Below are 17,039 nucleotides of genomic sequence, written 5' to 3'. Positions count from 1 at the left end.
GCTAACTATTAATGGTGTTGGGGGCTGTCAGCTGCCTGATGTGTGACACCTTACAGGAACATGAAAGTGAATTTTTGCATAGCTTTTCTATTAACCAAAGATATAAACTGTTCTAGGAATAAAATACGGTGTTCTACAATACAGAAGAACAAAATAGTTCGTCATTTCCTGTTTTGATGTTTTGCTGATCCTGTAGTTGTAAGAGATACTATGGTTATGTTAATTACAAATATGATTAGCTGAAAGGTCATGTGTTCCAACATATAAACACATGCATATGTATGGCAGAGCCTTAATCACAAATCAAAATGTTTTGTTATTATTAATAAAAGTGGAGAATATTGAGGATGACTTCAGTGCCACTTGTTCTAGAAGAGAGGGGAAGGAGTTAAGTCTTTAAAATAGAAATGGGGTTTCAGAGAGCAGAGGAGAAAAGGCTGGGTTAGGGAGTCATTATGTGTGGGTAAAGAAAGTTGTGGGTATAACTCTTAAGGTGAACAGTAAAAAGAGTATAGTCCTGTATCTTAGCAGTTCAAATCCAAAAGGGCCAGCTTTGTATATACCAATATATTCTCTTTATGAAGATCACTCAGTGGGTTCAGTTGGTTTAATAATAAAAATGCTGAAATTACCAAACGTAAGGAAATTACTCAGCGTATTTTGTGGATAAACGTAGTCATAGCTGGTCAGTGTTCTTCCCTTCTGCTGACTCTGGCAAAAAAAAGATTCTTTCCAAGGATCTGTTGTTCTGCTCTTTGACTGGATATTTTGACAGGAAGCAGAGTGTGCTTTTCATTTAGAAGTGTCTAGAATTTTATTTAGACAGTCGTGCCAACTGTAAATATTATTTTTTTAGGAACCTTCCTGCAAAACCAGCAGAAGAAGCTCAGAAACATAGGCAGCAGTACGAAGAAATGGTGGTTCAAGCAAAAAAAAGAGGTGATGGAATTTCTTGTCTTCAGAGGCGTTTCTAAACCTGGAATGCACTTGTGTCAGTCTGTTGTTCTGTAATGTGAAGGATCTCTGCTTCTTCTCAAAGAAGGATCACTCCCAAGAGAGTGGAACAAAGGTTGTTTTGTTGAAAAGCACAGCCCCAAGCTGAAAAGAAAATGGTCGTAGAATCCAGCAGGAAATAATTTTTCAATCCATAACCCTTAAATGAGTGACATTTATTTGTTGGCTTAAAAATGTAATAATATAGTGAATCAATTGTTGATCAAATTAGTGAAGACTGGACTTAAAACTGCAGGATATTTGTCAGTTTTATGCTGGAAGCAACCTGTTCAGGCTGTAGTACATAAACACATAATTTTTCACATAGGAAAATATGTGAGTTATGTTCATTTGATAAACACTCACTTAAAATTTACATCTTTCTCAAGGATTTTCTCATAATTTCTTGATATTTTTCACAGAAGTGTCTTAGTAACAGTATACCATGAACATGAGGTAGAGGTGATGGTTGTGGTTTCTTTTGCCTGATATTTTTGACCATCTGGGTTTTTAATTAAAAACAAGCACTGCAATAATAATTCGGACTTGGGTTTTGCATCCAGTGGGAGCTACTGGAAATATTTTTTTTCCAGCTGGCCAGACCCTTGAACCATATGAAACAGGGAAAAGGGTATATGAACACAGGACTTATTTGCATTCTGCAGTTGACACACTGACAGAAGTATCCTCTTGTGATTTTGATCATCATATACCCACCAGTGAGGTTCTAACTTCATGTGACTCCTGTTCAACATACCAGCTACTGTATGTGTAGTCTAAAGGAGTTTCTCTGTTCTTTCTTTGCATGTAGGGTGGGTGGGTTAGGGAAAATGGGATGACTGTTAGGTGATGGACCAGGTCCTTGTGCTGTCTTCATTGAACTGGAGTATGTCATTCTGTCTAGATAAATACCTAGACAAACCCATTTTCCCTAAAGCCACTCCAGATGAGCAGCTTTGCAGAGTGATACATTGTCGAGAGGTCAGGAGACCAAAGACTGTAAAAACCCTCTTGTTGGTTAGAGAAAAATTGAAAGCCTGCATTTCAGCAGGCTTGCAAAGAGCTTGTATCAAAGCTGTAAATATTATGAGGCAGTTGTTATGGTTCTGCTCAGGCACAGCTTCTGTGGGGCTTTAAAGAGGATCCATCAGGTAAAATGTGTCCATTCCAAAGACCTTGTTCATGGGACTGCTGTTCTTCAGTGAGTTCTGCTTGCCAGGTGAGCACCTCCCCATACTGTGGGCAGCATGTGAATACACACCCATGTCCTGCTGTAGAGACAGCCTGCATTTGTCTAAGAAATTTTTCCAGTGGAAAAAGCAGTAATTGGTAATGCAGGAAGAACTACTGAGTGATAATTCAGAACTGCAAAATACATCTAAACTAGACATTAAATATGTTTTCTTGTTAGTGAACTGAAGGTTTTTCCATTTGGGATGTGTAACATTTAGATTATCCATATGTGAAGTGGAAAATGTGGCTCTTGTGATTTCTTGACAGTATACCTAAATGGTAATAGAAGAGTGAAAGACAATGAATGAATGAATGGAAACAAAATAAAAATTTGTATTCATTTGGCCTGTGTTTTGAGTCTGCTATAAAAGGGGTGGGACTTTATTAGGAAATACTCCTACCTGTTCTACTAGGTGAGGCTCTTGGCTGTCTGAGGTGTTAATTCAAAGTTAATAGTGTGGTTAGATTTGAAGAGTCAAAGAAGTCATACATTATCCAATTCCCCTTGTCCCATCTGTGGAAAATGAATCTTACCGTTCCAGTTCGTTCTTTATTCGCATTTGCAGTCACTGCTCAGCTTGCTGTGTGCTTGGGAATTTTTCAGAATTCAAACAGTCCACTGTACTTCAGGGTGAACACAGTGTGCTTTACATGGTTGCATAGCCATGACTAACTGAATATTCAGTTTCTGGTTTTCTTAACTTAGAAAGGAAATTCCTTTTTTGCAGAGCTTAAAGAAGCCCAGAAGAGAAAGAAACAACTGGAAGAACGCTGTAAACTGGAAGACAGCATTGGCAATGCTGTTTTAACTTGGAACAATGAAATCTTACCCAACTGGGAAACTATGTAAGACAGTATGTTATATTGAGTTTTAATTAAAAATTACAGGCTATATCCTGAAGAGAAGTTGCAAAGTTAGGAAGCCTAAATTTTAAGTGATCTTGGAAGCTTTTGTTAGAAAATCATTCTTGAACAGCTACAAAAGAAATAAGCAACATCTTTATTTCTGCGAGGTGGTTAGAAGTGATGCAGTGCTGAGTCTTATTACTTGTCTTTAATGAAGGCTGAAGATACTCAGAAACTGTGAAGCACTGAGGAGTGATCTGTGGTAGAGGATGTAAAGCATAAGGCATAGTACTTGAACATCATCTGTTTATCAGAAATGGGCTTTCCTTGACCTAGCTGTTAATGTAATATCAGTGTAGGTTGAGGTATGTGAATGGTTTATGAAGCCTCGTTAATTTTAGAATGGTATACATGCTGGAATAATCAAATGATGGAAAAGAGAAATAGGGAAAAAGTTAATTATATTAAGTGCTAGAAGATTTCCTTCAAAGACATGGCACAGGCAGTTGATAAATCACCTCGGTGGTCTTTGCTAGTCATCTTAAAAAAAAAAACGCCCCCAGCACTCCGAATACAACCACCACAACAGCATAAATTATAAACCAACAGCACTCAGAATTGCAATTTGCTTAACAATGGAATTCAGTTATCCTGAGACTATATATTAAATAGATGGACAGAATTTGTGGGAAAATGTGTTTCGTGTTTGTCTTCAGTATTTGAAGATGCATCTGTCATCGTTGCTGTAAAAATTAGGTCACCTTTTCCTTTATTGGTTTATAAATGCAGAAATTCCCCAATGTATTCACTGTTTTATATTTTAGGTTTTGGAAACTGCTGAAAGATAAATGGATTGTCGTGGTTTTACTGCTTTTCATTGGTGCTTAGGTGCTATTTTGTTCCTCCTCCTGGGCTCTCAGATTTCTGAATATCAGCTGCATCTATTTCAAAGCCTGTTTTCTGTTAAAATGTCTTTCTAGTTCCCACCTAAAAGTTAATCATTGTCACATCTTCATGCATTTTTCCAGAGGTACAGAGCTGCAAAGATAGGTGGGAAGCTGCATGTCTTTGCACAGCACGGTGATGACAGAGGATAGACTTCCATAACTTGTTCCTGTATTTAGTCTTTTATGGAGCTGTCCAGTCTTTAGCATAGGCAGTGGCATAGGTGTGGACTTCCTTTCCATTTGTTTACTTTTTCCCTATTATTTTTGCTAATCAAGTGTGGCTGCAGATTATGCGTATTGGGATTGCTGTGCTTCTGTCAATATAAAGCCGTTACATTGGAAGGAAACAAGATTTCCTTTGCAGTTCAAAGCAAAATAGTACTTAAGAATGGGTATGTGCAAATTGTATTTTACTTCTTGGGCCATTGACATTCATTTTGGTTTGAATCCCATCAGCAGTGATAGGATGATATATTTGCAATTCAGCTGGCAATGAAATATTTCTTAGAATAACCCGTTTTACTTTAAACAGGTGTTGTTCGCGTAAAGTCCGAGAGCTGTGGTGGCAGGGCATTCCACCGAGCGTGAGAGGCAAAGTCTGGAGCTTGGCAATTGGAAACGAGTTAAACATCACCCATGGTGAGGCTGCTGTTTTGTCGACATTTCTTACAGAGTGAAATAGCAAGGGGACATTCTTGTGCCTGTTGTGGTGTGGGTGTGAGGAAATGTTATCTAGTTATGCTTTCTTGTGCTGCTTTGATGTGTTTTGTTCAAAAATAGTGACTTTTAATCTTGTAGCTGTTCTAGGACTGCTGCTGTGAATTGATTCTGAGAATTGCTGTCACTGTGTCTTGCTTTGATGTTGGAAGGAGATGGTCAGAACTAGTGACTCATTTTTTTTCTTCTTTTTGAAACATAAAATTGTTGTTAATTTTGAAATGCATATGAATATGTTTATAGTGTACTTCCTTTGAAGTAAGACAACAGGTTTGTAAGAGATTAACAGACCCCTGGTAATATTTGTACTTTGATTTGTGAAAATAGAAATAATCTATTACTTGTGAGTACAGAAAAATTCAGCTCTGAAGGACTAACTTACGTAATTAATTCCAGCATGAAAATGTGGTAGGCTGCCTGTACTCCTGCTGTACTGTGCTGCTTTTCTGTGCATTGCTTAGTTACCTGACATAATTTGCTAGATTTCCTAATTATCCATTTGGACTGTAGTTTTGAACATGAGTGTTCTGCAAGAAAAAGCAAATATTTGAATGTGAAATGCAGTTTAGATTGCCTTTCCTTTTCACTTAATATGAAGTTACAGGTGAGTGGAATACTGCTTCCAAAACTTTAACTCAGTTAGAAGTTCTGCTACCGTTAATGCCTAGGGCAGCATTGGTGGGTGGGTGGTTAGTGGACATGAGCATGTACACATAGTGCACTTGGTTTTGTGTTTTTCTTTTTCCAGAACTATATGATATTTGCCTGGCTCGTGCCAAAGAGAAGTGGCGATCACTTAGTACAGGAGGGCCTGAAGTAGAATGTGAAGGTATGCTTTTTGTAAATGATTTCAGCTGTGTTACAGAATAAGACGTTTTGTAGACTAGTTCCTTAAAGTGAAATCACATATTTTAAACAACAACAACAAAAAAATCAGCTATAAAGTTGTGTTCTGGTAAAAAGAAAATGCCTTTTTGTGAAAGCAAGCAATAGCTGCGTTTTTCTCAATGAAATTCTGGTGTAGTACAAACCACACTTGTTCAAACTTTTTTTTTAATAAACAATCTCTGGGTACAGTTCTTAGTTTGAAGCAAATATGTAGGAAAACTACAAATAGTAGTTCAGGGATTATCACTGGAATTGCAACACTTAAAATACTTTTCTGCATCTATAATTTTGGGATTGCAACTCAGGTTAGAGCAGAAAGTTGCATTTTGGTCCCTTATTGCAAATTTGAGCTGAAGTCATAGGTGTTTTTCAGAGAGCAGCAGGGGTTTTTTTTGCAGATGAAGTAGTTTGAGATTTACTGATTGGAAGAGTTGACTGTTTTTGAGAGATTAGGAAACTACATGCAAATGATTGAAATTGCCTTCAGTAAGTAATTATACTGAACAGAGAAAAAAAAAAGGACAACATTACATATTGGCATTTATAAGCAGAAAAATATTTTTGATTGGAAATTCCCACTTTGTTCCCTTGAGATTGTTTGTATCTTAAATAAGATAACACCTAGCATGTTTCCAGCTTCCTCTTGCACTTTATTTTCTGGAGTGTAGATGCTCATGTGATTGATGCTCCTTGTCTATTGACAGCTTGTTCAGTAAACAGCAGTAGGTAATTCCCAACTAGACAGAACAGACAATACCAATAAGACATCTTGATTCCAGAATGAATACTAATGCTATAGAAATATACTTGGTACAGGATCTGTCTCAGTTATGGAGAGTGTATTATAGTATCAGTTACAAGATCTACAAAGTCTAAATAAACATGAAGCTGAAAGGAGAGCTTTCATGGTAGTAGGGATAGGTGGCATCCATCACAGGCTGCTTTAGTACTTCCCTCTTCCACCACAGCTTTTTCACAGAGGCAGCTACTTCAGGATCCACTGGAAAGCCTTGGTGGTGGTGAGGGGTCACAAGTTAACAGGCTTGTATCTGTCCAATGATTTGTCAGCAGATACAGGAAAAGTGCCTGACCACTTGCCTTGCCCTGTGTCTTTCCCCACTTCACTTCAAAACATATTGAGGGGCGCGGGGCACTGTAGGGTTGGTCTAGGTCAGGACGTACTTTCTGCTGAGCCTGTCTGCTGAACTGGGCAATTGTTCTGTCTCTATGTAGCCTTGTTCCCTAGCATTCACATCAAAATACATTAACTGTGCAAAAGGTAAACCTTGCTGGAAAACAAAAACAAGAGTGAATGTTCACTGAATGTTTGTAATAAATGTAGTAACTTTGGCTTTTGCAGATGCTGGGTTTTCCGCAGCTGACAGGGAAGCAAGCTTGGAGTTAATAAAACTGGATATCTCAAGAACATTTCCTAGTCTCTGTATATTCCAACAAGTAAGCAATGTTAACTTTTATCTTGGCGTGTTGGGGAAATTAAGTTTACGTAATCTGGCCTGTCCCTTGGTTGGAACAGGCCGAGGACAAAGTTCCTAGAGATTTTGGAAAACTAGAAATAATTAGAGGAGAGTAACATCAAAGTGCATACAAAACCCCAAACTATTTGGTAATCATTATGATTTATCTAATACAGTTCATGCTTGTTTCTGTTTGAGGAAGTGATGCAAGTGACTGTTCCGAAGTCAGTGAAATCAACATTGCTGGTTATAAATGCACAGTGAGAGAGAACATCTCAAACAAATGGGACTGGCTGGCCTTTTTTTAGCTTGATGCAAAACTGATTTGGCCTGTATGGTTTTAGTGTGCTTTAGTGACTCAGGTTAATCAGATTGTTGTCTTTCTATCCACAGATTCAGCAGTCCTTTACAAGGTTTAGATTGTGATAAATCAACATTTTTAGACAAAAAATTTCTCCCTTTGGAAATTCTCAGTCATTTATAGTACTCAGTGTAAGATACGGCAGTTGTTAATAGTCCGCAATGTGAAATTCTTTTTAGCTGTACATGTCCTTCTCAATATGCTCTTCCTGTGTTATGGCATATTGTTGTTCTGAGTGTTTTCTTCATGGTTGACTTTTGCCTCCAGTCTCAGACAATTACGTGGTTTGCATTATTGTTCTACTTCCTTGGCACTATTGCCAGATGCTGCTGGCCTGTAGGCCAGCATCTCTTAGGCTTGCATTCTGTTGTATAAGTATTTAATATCTAATCAATGTATTGGAGGAGCTGTATGTATTTATAATAAATGGGGTTTGGAGAGTTGTTTCATTCTGTTAAAGCTAAAATTATTTGGAGTAGTTCAGCTGTTCTAAGCTACATTGGGAAAGAGTATTACTGCTACTTTGTCAGCAGTAATAGAGACCATCTGTAGCACTGAAGTTTTTTTAACATGCTTGTTGTATAATCAGATGTATTGTGCTGTTTTTGTTTAATTATAGGGTGGTCCTTACCATGACACGTTGCACAGTATTTTAGGAGCCTATACTTGTTACAGACCTGATGTAGGCTATGTAAGTGAAGAATTCATTTTTCAGGGGTGGGGAGGGAGATACTTTTTAAGAGGAAGAAGGATTTTATTAATTAGTCATTTTTAGACCTGTATTAAATGGTTTGGGAGGGGGTTTGTGTGTGCTTTTTTCTATTCCAGTATATGCTTGAGAAGTGTGTATAACATTTATTTTGCTGGATTTAAGCTTTTTAGAGGTTAAGTAATTGAAAAATCCTATTTTGTACTGAAGAGTACATAATTTAAAAATTGGAACCAAAGACAAGGTGTAGTTATGTCCTTGTTGTTAGTACCAGTCTTACTGAGACTGCTGTTGAATTGAAATGATCGTCATTTCTGTGCCGTAGCTCTGTTGAATTTCTCGACCAGTCTCTAAAGCAATGCCCATTGAAGCTACATGAGCTCATAGTGTTTGGAGTACTGATTATGAGAGGGCTGAGTGGATTTCATTTTGTCTTTGTATGCAGAGCAGGGTTATACAGAGAGGTTTTTTCTTTATTGAGGAGCAGTTTTAGACAAGGCAAGTGGAAAGAGGGGGTGTTCCTACTTTGTAGGTAGCACAAAATGCTTAGCAAGAGCTGCTGAACATGACTGCTGGGAAATGAGACAAAGGGCAGATCAGCTGCTGTGCCTCGTGGCACAGAAACAACCTGTTGTGTTGGGAAGGAGCTTGTTCCTCAGGTTTGCAGGAATGACAATCACACCTCGCTCCACGTGACTCGCAATGGCAGCACTGCACCCTCTGGGTGAGAGAGGTTTGCCTGGATTCCACAAGAGACTGCGTAGAGAAAGGGAACAATATCATGAGCTTATGGTAAATGAAACAAGAGTATAATCTTAGAGTGGTTTTGTTTATTAAATGAATCAGTGCAATTGTTTTTAACTGCTGGTAATTTATTGAAAAACAAAAGTACAGGCTTTGTCTCTAGAGTTAAGGTTCAGCTTTGCTCAAATAAGGCTCTAGATGACCCATCCCTGGGAGAAAAGGGATTACTTTGAAACACCTTATTGTTCAAAAAAAAAAATCTTTATTCTGTATATATGAGAGTGTTTTCAACCTAGCCTATCCTAGGAGTTCAACATGGAGTCTTTGAAAGAAGACAACATGGGAATTGTTAGCTTCCATGCACTGAACATGTGATATCAAGGGGCATGTGGGTTAAAAAGTCCTACTTTTCTGAACATTTCTCAAGATGCAGCAGCTCAGTGAGTGCATCAAATACTAGTGAACATGAGGACAAAATGAGGCAATATAATAGAGTTACTGCTAAAGGGTAACGCTTCTCCTTTCTTCAGGTGCAGGGCATGTCGTTCATAGCAGCTGTATTGATCTTGAACTTGGATACTCCAGATGCCTTCATTGCTTTTTCTAACCTTTTAAATAAGCCCTGTCAGATGGCATTTTTCCGTGTGGACCATGGCCTTGTAAGTATGCAAAAAAACCTGTAATCAACATGCTGTGGATAATGTGTAGGAAAAGTTTAAAAAAATAAAAATCTATGCTTTCAGTGGCTTAGAAAATAAATCAGAATTTATTTTAAATCAAAACACTTTACAAACAAAAAAAAAAACCCAACACACATATGCAGAATCTCTCAAAAAAGTCAAACCCAATCAAAGATCACCCTATCAACCTTTTTGAACAAGACACGTGAATGAAATTTTTGAGTAGCTATTTTATGATGCTCAGAGAGTAGCTATGAGAATATTACTGTAGGTGGTTTTCAACAATGCTGCAATTGAAAGCTGAAAGCACGTTGATAAAAGTGTCTTGAAAGTACTTTTTATCATAGGCTAATAGGTTGCTAAAAACAGACTGTTGTAGGGAGAAGCAGATTTTCCATATCTTCCTGTAGCAGCTGTATTTGAGTCCCACAGGCTGCTTTCCAGAGAAGGAAACCTCTCACCCCTCAAGTTTTCACTGGGAACTGATTGCTTCATTTTCTCTAGAGTCTCTGAAATTCCATGTCAGCAGGTACACTAGCAAAATAAGACACATCTCCTCAAATGTGGCTTTAATTTACTTTAAAGGTATTTTTCTATAAAATATATGGCATTCTGTATTTCTTTCTTACCTCTTAGCACTATGAAAATAGGATATGCCTCTCAAGAGTCAAATGCAAGAAGAAAAGCAAGAGAATGGATGATGACAACAGTCACTATTGTTGCTTAAAAAGTAGACACTAGAAATCCTATCAGTATTTGTGCTGGAAAAGTATTCCCTGCTCAGTCCCTGAATTTCATCAGTTCATACCATGGGCAAATGTGCCACAGGGCAGACAGCATTGCTAGGAGCAGGATCAGCTATCTCCATTACAGTACTTGGAAAAGGAGGACATGCTCATGCATTCAGTGTGTAAATACGGTTTGTGTGAAGATGGTTTTGGAATTGAATTGGATAGAATAAGATAAATATTTGTTTTAGCTGAGCTAGTGGGGTTTGCTATTCTTTCAGATAGTGCTGTTTAGTTCTGTTAGCCTGGCCAAATAGGGACTATGGGATAACTGTGGGCTTACAGAGGGCAGAGATGGTGATACATGAAATATTAATGTCATGAAAGCAAACCCATGATTTAACAACACAAGGAAAATGTCATCTGGTATTTCAAAGGGACTAGTGACACTTGAGTGAGACAGTTTTTGCTTTCTGTGGTGAACATACTATTCTGCAGTCTACCCTCATCTTTTTGTGTCAGCTTAATAAGCAAATGCTGATTAGTTGTATAGTAAATTAATAAAAAATAACACCAGTGTAAGTTAGTTGTGTGAATAATAGTAGTTTATACAGGTTTATCTTGACTTCTTTTGTTGGTTAATTTTATTAAACAATATTTTTTTTTATTACCACTAAGGAAAAGTCTTGTTGAATGTTGATTTGGTCAAAACAACTACTTGTACTGCTGCCCACATTACTATCAATAGAAATGACTGTAGCATTTATGTGTAAGGTCCTGCTTCTGCAGTACTTTTGAAAGTAGGAACTTCACTAGCATTATTTTACAGTGGTGCCAGCAGATTATTTTGGAAGTAGGACTGTCTGATGCATTACCTGCTTCCTTCTTTATACTCACAAGTCTCATAGATGCTTGGATTTCATGCATTTAAAAATCCACACTGGGAAGCTGTTTCAGGGGTACAGTTCTCTAAAGTGGGTTCCTGGATTTCTGGTGTCATGTTTGACATAAAGGTGTTTCTTTGTAACTGACGGTTCAGAGATTTCAATAACTTCAATTATTTCTCTAGCATGCACCATCTCTGATTGACTTAAAGCCTCTTACTGACTACCAGGCTCAGGTGTTTGTCTGTCACTGTTAATGAAAGTAGTCCACCATCTGTCACTTCATTCAGAGGAAATGGGAAATACTTCTGTAAGGACATTAAAAAAACCTGGGAGATAAACTTTTCATTCTTTAAAAGGATTTCACACAGAAGTCTCCAAAAGGATCCCTTTTCCCTTTACTGTTGTGATGTTTTGGGGAGAAGTATGCTGTTGCAAGTCATACTTCGAAGAAATCACAGCCTTTCTTTGTTGCTTTTATTGGGATTTCTATTACTGAATCATTAAAGGACTTTGCTTAGCTTTTCTCCCTATAGTATTAGGGATAGTGATTAAATAATCTTTTGTTTTTAACTCTTACTTGAATTGGAAGATATTTTTAACATGTTCTCTGTTATGAAATTTGACTAAATACTTGAATTCTAAAATAGCATAAAAGTCTTTGTGTTTAAAGCAATGAAGTTCAGGGGTTATGATGTCAGTTACAAACTGTTTCTCTTGCATAGATGTTTTGTCCCAGTCTTTGAATTTTTTTGTGTGAAACTCTTATCTTCCTTTTTGCAAAACAAATGCCTATTATCTAAATGTAGAATGTGTGGTATTACATTGATGTTAGACTATTAGAATAGCTTTGGCATTAGGTTGTGATTTATGACTGGAATATACTGGACTCTTCATTGTTGCTGTGGAGTATTAACATTATTTTAGTTTTGTATTTCATTATGTTCCATTGGGTCTTGGATTTTATTCAGTATAATATTAAATTACTGCCACAAGCATAAATACCATTCTGTTATAATTATTTTGAAAAATCAGCCAAAAACTTCTCTCCTGCTGGTATTTTTCTTTCCAAAGGAAGCTGGCCAAGACCCAAAGAAAATGTTACATTGTTTAGTATGAGAATCATATATAGAGTGGATCTTAAACTCTTAGTGCTTGCAGATGATGCCTTTTATGTAAATGCTTAGCTCTTTATAGTATCATGTAATTCATTGATCCTATTTTTGAAGAGTGTTAATCCTACAACAGATAATACATTTAAGCTTATTAATAAACACAGCTAACTCTTTGTTTTCTCCCTGTTATATTTTCTCAGATGTTGACTTACTTTGCTGCATTTGAGGTATTCTTTGAAGAAAATCTGCCAAAGTTATTTGCCCACTTCAAAAAAAATAACTTAACTCCAGACATCTATTTAATTGATTGGTAAGACATTAAAAGAGTAATTACTAATTTGTATGACATATAGCTCCATGTCAGTGTTCATGACAGAAATGGGAATGTTCTTTACCTGGTTTAATATTGTTCCAAGATAGAGGAACAATATTTTTTTTGTTCAGTTCTTGAGTTGTCAATCCAAATCATTCCCACATACTTCTGTGATGTTTAACATTTGCCTAACCTGAATTGTACTTGTGTTAAGTTGGAAGCTTATTCTGAAATAATGCTGACCTTCTGAGAAAATTTGTCTGTTGCATGTGCAGGTTTGTACCAGGGCTGTCTATTCAGAAAATATTTCTAGTCTTGCATTTGAAATGTGTACTTTATCCTGCACAGATCAGGAAAAGCATAATTAAAACATTTGTCCATACAACATAAAACTCAAAGCTACAGAAAAGCTATTCCACTTAGCAGATGGGCAATTAGTCTTTTTATTAGATGCAACTGTCTTTCCTTTAAGTTCTAGTATAATCAGAACATTTTCCTTAGAGAGAAAAAAAGACAGAGATCTTGTTTGCACTTCTGCCAAATTTCAGTGAGGTATTATGCACTCCAAATTGAGCGTTTGCATTTGTGCATATCAGACCTTGGTTTGGGGTAGTTAAAAGGTCTCTTTTTCAGCAAGAGTTCATTGTCAGTTTTGGGATGATATGAAAGATTTTTTGTGAAAAATTGGTTTGCCCTTACATTGTTGACAATTTCTTCTGTTCTCAGGTATCTGACAAATACCTTAAGTAAAAGAACAAATGCCCAGTGGTAACAGCGGGAGTTTTTTCCTGACATTAATAAGCTGTTCTTTTGGAAAATATTTGTAGTGTTAATGCAGTTTTACTTGGATGTCGTTGGCAGTACCCTGATCTTAAAGACCTAGTTGGTAGCATTCAACATGTTGCTAATCTCTTAGACAAAAATGCTTTTAAAGTAAATCAGTCCAATACAAGGTCAAAGTTTGAATATGTTAATTTTCATGGGATCATAGAATTTCTGAGGTATTGGAACAGTCCTCTGAGATCATCTAATCTAAACCCACTGCTCAAAGCACAGTCAATTAGAGCAGCTTCCTCAGGACCCTGTCCAGTTGGGTTTTGAGTATCTTCATGGAACAACACGTCACAGTCTCTTCAGACAACTCTGTTACAGTATTCAACCACCCTTGTAGTTAACAAGTTTTTTATTTTCTTATGTTTAAAATGGAATTTCCTGTATTTCATTTTGTGGTTGTTGGCTCTTTTCCTTTCACTGGATACAACTAGGAAAAGTCTGTTTCTGTCTTGTTTTCTTGTTTCTTGTTTTCATCCTCCTATCAAGTGTTTTTAGATATTTAGGTCCAAGCCATTTCTTCTCCCAGCTGAACATTACCAGCCTGCTCAGCCTCTCCCTCTGTGTCACACATCCAAGCCTTTCATCACATTCATACTGGACTTGCTCGAGTATATCCATATCTCTCTTGTTCTGGGAAGCCCAGAGCTGGCTTGCCAGTGCTGAGTAGATGGATGAGTTGCCTTGGCATGCTGGCAGTGGTGTTTCTTCTGCAGCCCAGGAGTTTGTGAGCAATCTTTGCTGCAAAAGCACATTGCTGGTTTACATTCACCTTGGTGTCCACCACAGCCTCCCTGTCCTCTTCTGCAAAGCTGCTTTGCAGCCAGTTGGCTTCCCAAATAAACTTGTGTCTGGGCTTATTTCTTAACCTTTGTGCAGGACTTGGCATTTCCTTTTGCTGAACTTCATGGAACTCCTCTTGGCTCATTTCTCCAGTGTCTCAAGGTCACTGTGGAGTGGTATCAGCCACCAGCCTCCCAGTTTTATATCACCTGTAAACGTGCTGTGGGTACAGTCTTAACCCATCATCTAGATCCTTAATGAAGACATTTTAAAGCATTGGATTCCTATCAAATGCTGGAGTACAGTACCAGTGGATTGGCTCAAAGCTATACTTCATGCCACTGAATGACAGCCTTCTGAGCTTGACAGTTCCAGCCAGTTTTCAGTCCACCTCACTGTTTTATCTAATCCGTACTTCATCAGTTCATCAGCAAGGATTTTATAGGATACAGTGTTGAAAACCTTGCTAACATCAAGATACACAGTGTCTGTTCCTCTCCCCTCTTCCACCAAGCCAGTCATCCCATTGGATAAGCTACCAAGTCTGGCTGGGCATGATTTTGCTTTCATAAATCCATCCTGGCTTCTTGCAATAACCTTTTTGCCCATAATGTGTTGTGAAATAATCTCCAGGAGTTTTTTGTACATTACTTTCTCAGGGATGGAGATAAAGCTGACCAGTCTGTAATTCCCTGGATCCTATCTCTTGAAGATAGGAGTGTTATTTGTTTCCTTCAGATCCTCAGGAACTTCCCCTGATCACTGGGATGTTTCAAAGATAATTGAAAGTGGCCTCACAACAACACTAGACAGTTTCCCCACACACTTGTATATGCCAAATTTATTTAAATGGTCCCTAATATGGTCCTCCTCTAGCTAGGGGAGGGTTTCCTTATAATAGGCATTTCCACTGGTCTGGAGGACCTGAGATTCCTAAAGGCAAGTCTCAGTAAAGACTGACATGAAGGTGACAGTGAGTACCACAGCTGTCTGCATGTTCTTTGTCACCAGGTACCTGGCCCTGTTCAGCAGTGGGCTCATGTTTTCCTGAGCCTTTTTTATCCCTGAACATGCAGGAAAGCCCTTCTTGTTGTCCTTAATGTCCATTGGTTGATTCAATTCCAAATTGACTTCTCTTGCTGCCTTTGCTTGATTTGCATGTTTTGTATATGCCTGTTGCACAGAGGGTGGTGTAACATGGGCTTTGTGACTTGGCTGTTACACTGGGATTAAATTTTAATGCATCGTGTGTAGGGGAATTGTTGGGGGTTGCAATGAATAGGCTCATTTCTCCTAACATTTAATGGGAGAAATACCATGGGAAAGAATTTGTGACTGAAGGCTAAGAATATTAAACTGAAGTAGATCTCTGCAGAGAGAATAGAAAAAGTACTAGGGATAAGGTAGAATGGAAGAAAGAGAGCAGAGGCTGGTGTGTTCAGTGATAAGAGGAAAGATGTTGAAATTGTACGCCTCAGTGTTGTGAAAGCCTGTGCGGAGAAAGCAACTGAATAAAAGGGACATCAGAATAAGATGACTGTAAACATGTGGGAGAGTAACTGGATAGACAACACTGAAATCATCAGGTTATTGTATTTTTAATGGGCAACAATGTCAATAGCAGTCCAGAAATTACATCAGCCTGTTACATGATGAGGATGGCCACCTTACCAGCAGGGACACAGACTAGGCAGAGATATTTAATGCTGTCTTCTCTTTAATTTTTAATGATGATGATGTGCTTTTGGGTCCCAGAGCCCTGAGCTGGAAGACCATGGTTATGAGGATGATAAACTTCCATTCGACCCCGAACCTGTGGGATTTGCTGCTCCAGCCTGATGGTCTACAGGACCTGACTGGATTCATCCAAGAGCTGGCAGATATCATCATGAGATCTCTCTCAATGATTTTTGAACAATCTTGGGAATCTGGAGAGGTTTGTCTGGAAGCTGGCAAACATTGTCCTGATTTTCAAGAAGGGTGTCTCTGGAAACTAAAGGCCTGTCAAAATCACTACAGTGATTGGTAAAATTATGGAGCCATAAGATTATTCTGGAACATATTGAAAGACACCTGGATAATAGCACAGCCAGCACAGGTTCATGAGATGAAAGACCTGCTTCACAAACTTAATTTCCTTTTATGACAGGGTTACCCACCTAGCTGGGTCGTTGTGATATTTTTAGACTTCACTAAAGATTTTGATACCATCTCACAGTAGTAACCTGTCCAGATTCTGCAGCTTGGATGGAGCAATCTGGATGTACTGGGGAATGAGATGCTGGAGAGCAGCACCATAGAAAGGGGCCTGGGGGTCCTGGTCAGTGGCAAGTTGAACAAGAGACAGCAGTGCCCTGGCAGCCAGGAGGGCCAGTCCTGTCCTGGGGTGCATCAGGCACAGCAAGGCCAGCCAGGCAAGGGAGGGGGTTGTCCCGCTCTTCTCTGCACTGGGGTGGCCTCACCTTGAGCCCTGAGGGCAATTTCGGGCACCACAATATAAAAAACATAGTTAACTGTTAGAGAATGTGCAAAGGAGAGCAGTAAAGATGGTGAAGGGCCTTGAGGGAAGCTGTGTGAGGAGTGGCTGAGGTCACTTGGTCTGTTCAGCCTGGAGGTAACTGAGGGGAGACCTCACTGCAGTTATAGCTTCCCTGTGAGGAGAAGAGATGGGGCAGGTACTGATACCTTCTCTGTGGTAACAGTGCATGAAGTGTGAAAATCAAATTAAATATTAGGAAAAGATTCTTCTTCCCAGAGGGTGGCTGGGCACTGGCACAGACTCCCCAGGAAAA

The 17,039-nt window shown here is 38.5% G+C and overlaps 1 protein-coding gene across 2 annotated transcripts in view; it reads left to right on the top strand.

Annotated features, from left to right (window-relative positions):
• Window positions 1–17,039, top strand: part of TBC1D14 (TBC1 domain family member 14) — a 64,956-nt gene that overhangs the window by 37,896 nt on the left and 10,021 nt on the right. For both annotated transcript variants that reach the window (XM_068188628.1, XM_068188629.1), the window contains 8 exons: window positions 857–939; window positions 2,955–3,072; window positions 4,552–4,658; window positions 5,485–5,565; window positions 6,985–7,079; window positions 8,080–8,151; window positions 9,444–9,572; window positions 12,521–12,630. In XM_068188628.1, the coding sequence (XP_068044729.1) occupies window positions 857–939; window positions 2,955–3,072; window positions 4,552–4,658; window positions 5,485–5,565; window positions 6,985–7,079; window positions 8,080–8,151; window positions 9,444–9,572; window positions 12,521–12,630 (795 nt within the window). The remainder of the gene's footprint in view (window positions 1–856; window positions 940–2,954; window positions 3,073–4,551; window positions 4,659–5,484; window positions 5,566–6,984; window positions 7,080–8,079; window positions 8,152–9,443; window positions 9,573–12,520; window positions 12,631–17,039) is intronic.

This window comes from Anomalospiza imberbis, chromosome 4 (genome assembly GCF_031753505.1).
Source record: "Anomalospiza imberbis isolate Cuckoo-Finch-1a 21T00152 chromosome 4, ASM3175350v1, whole genome shotgun sequence".
Taxonomy (NCBI): domain Eukaryota; kingdom Metazoa; phylum Chordata; class Aves; order Passeriformes; family Viduidae; genus Anomalospiza; species Anomalospiza imberbis.
The sequence above is the reverse complement of the archived record's forward strand: the minus strand, read 5'-3'. Positions and strand labels throughout refer to the sequence as shown.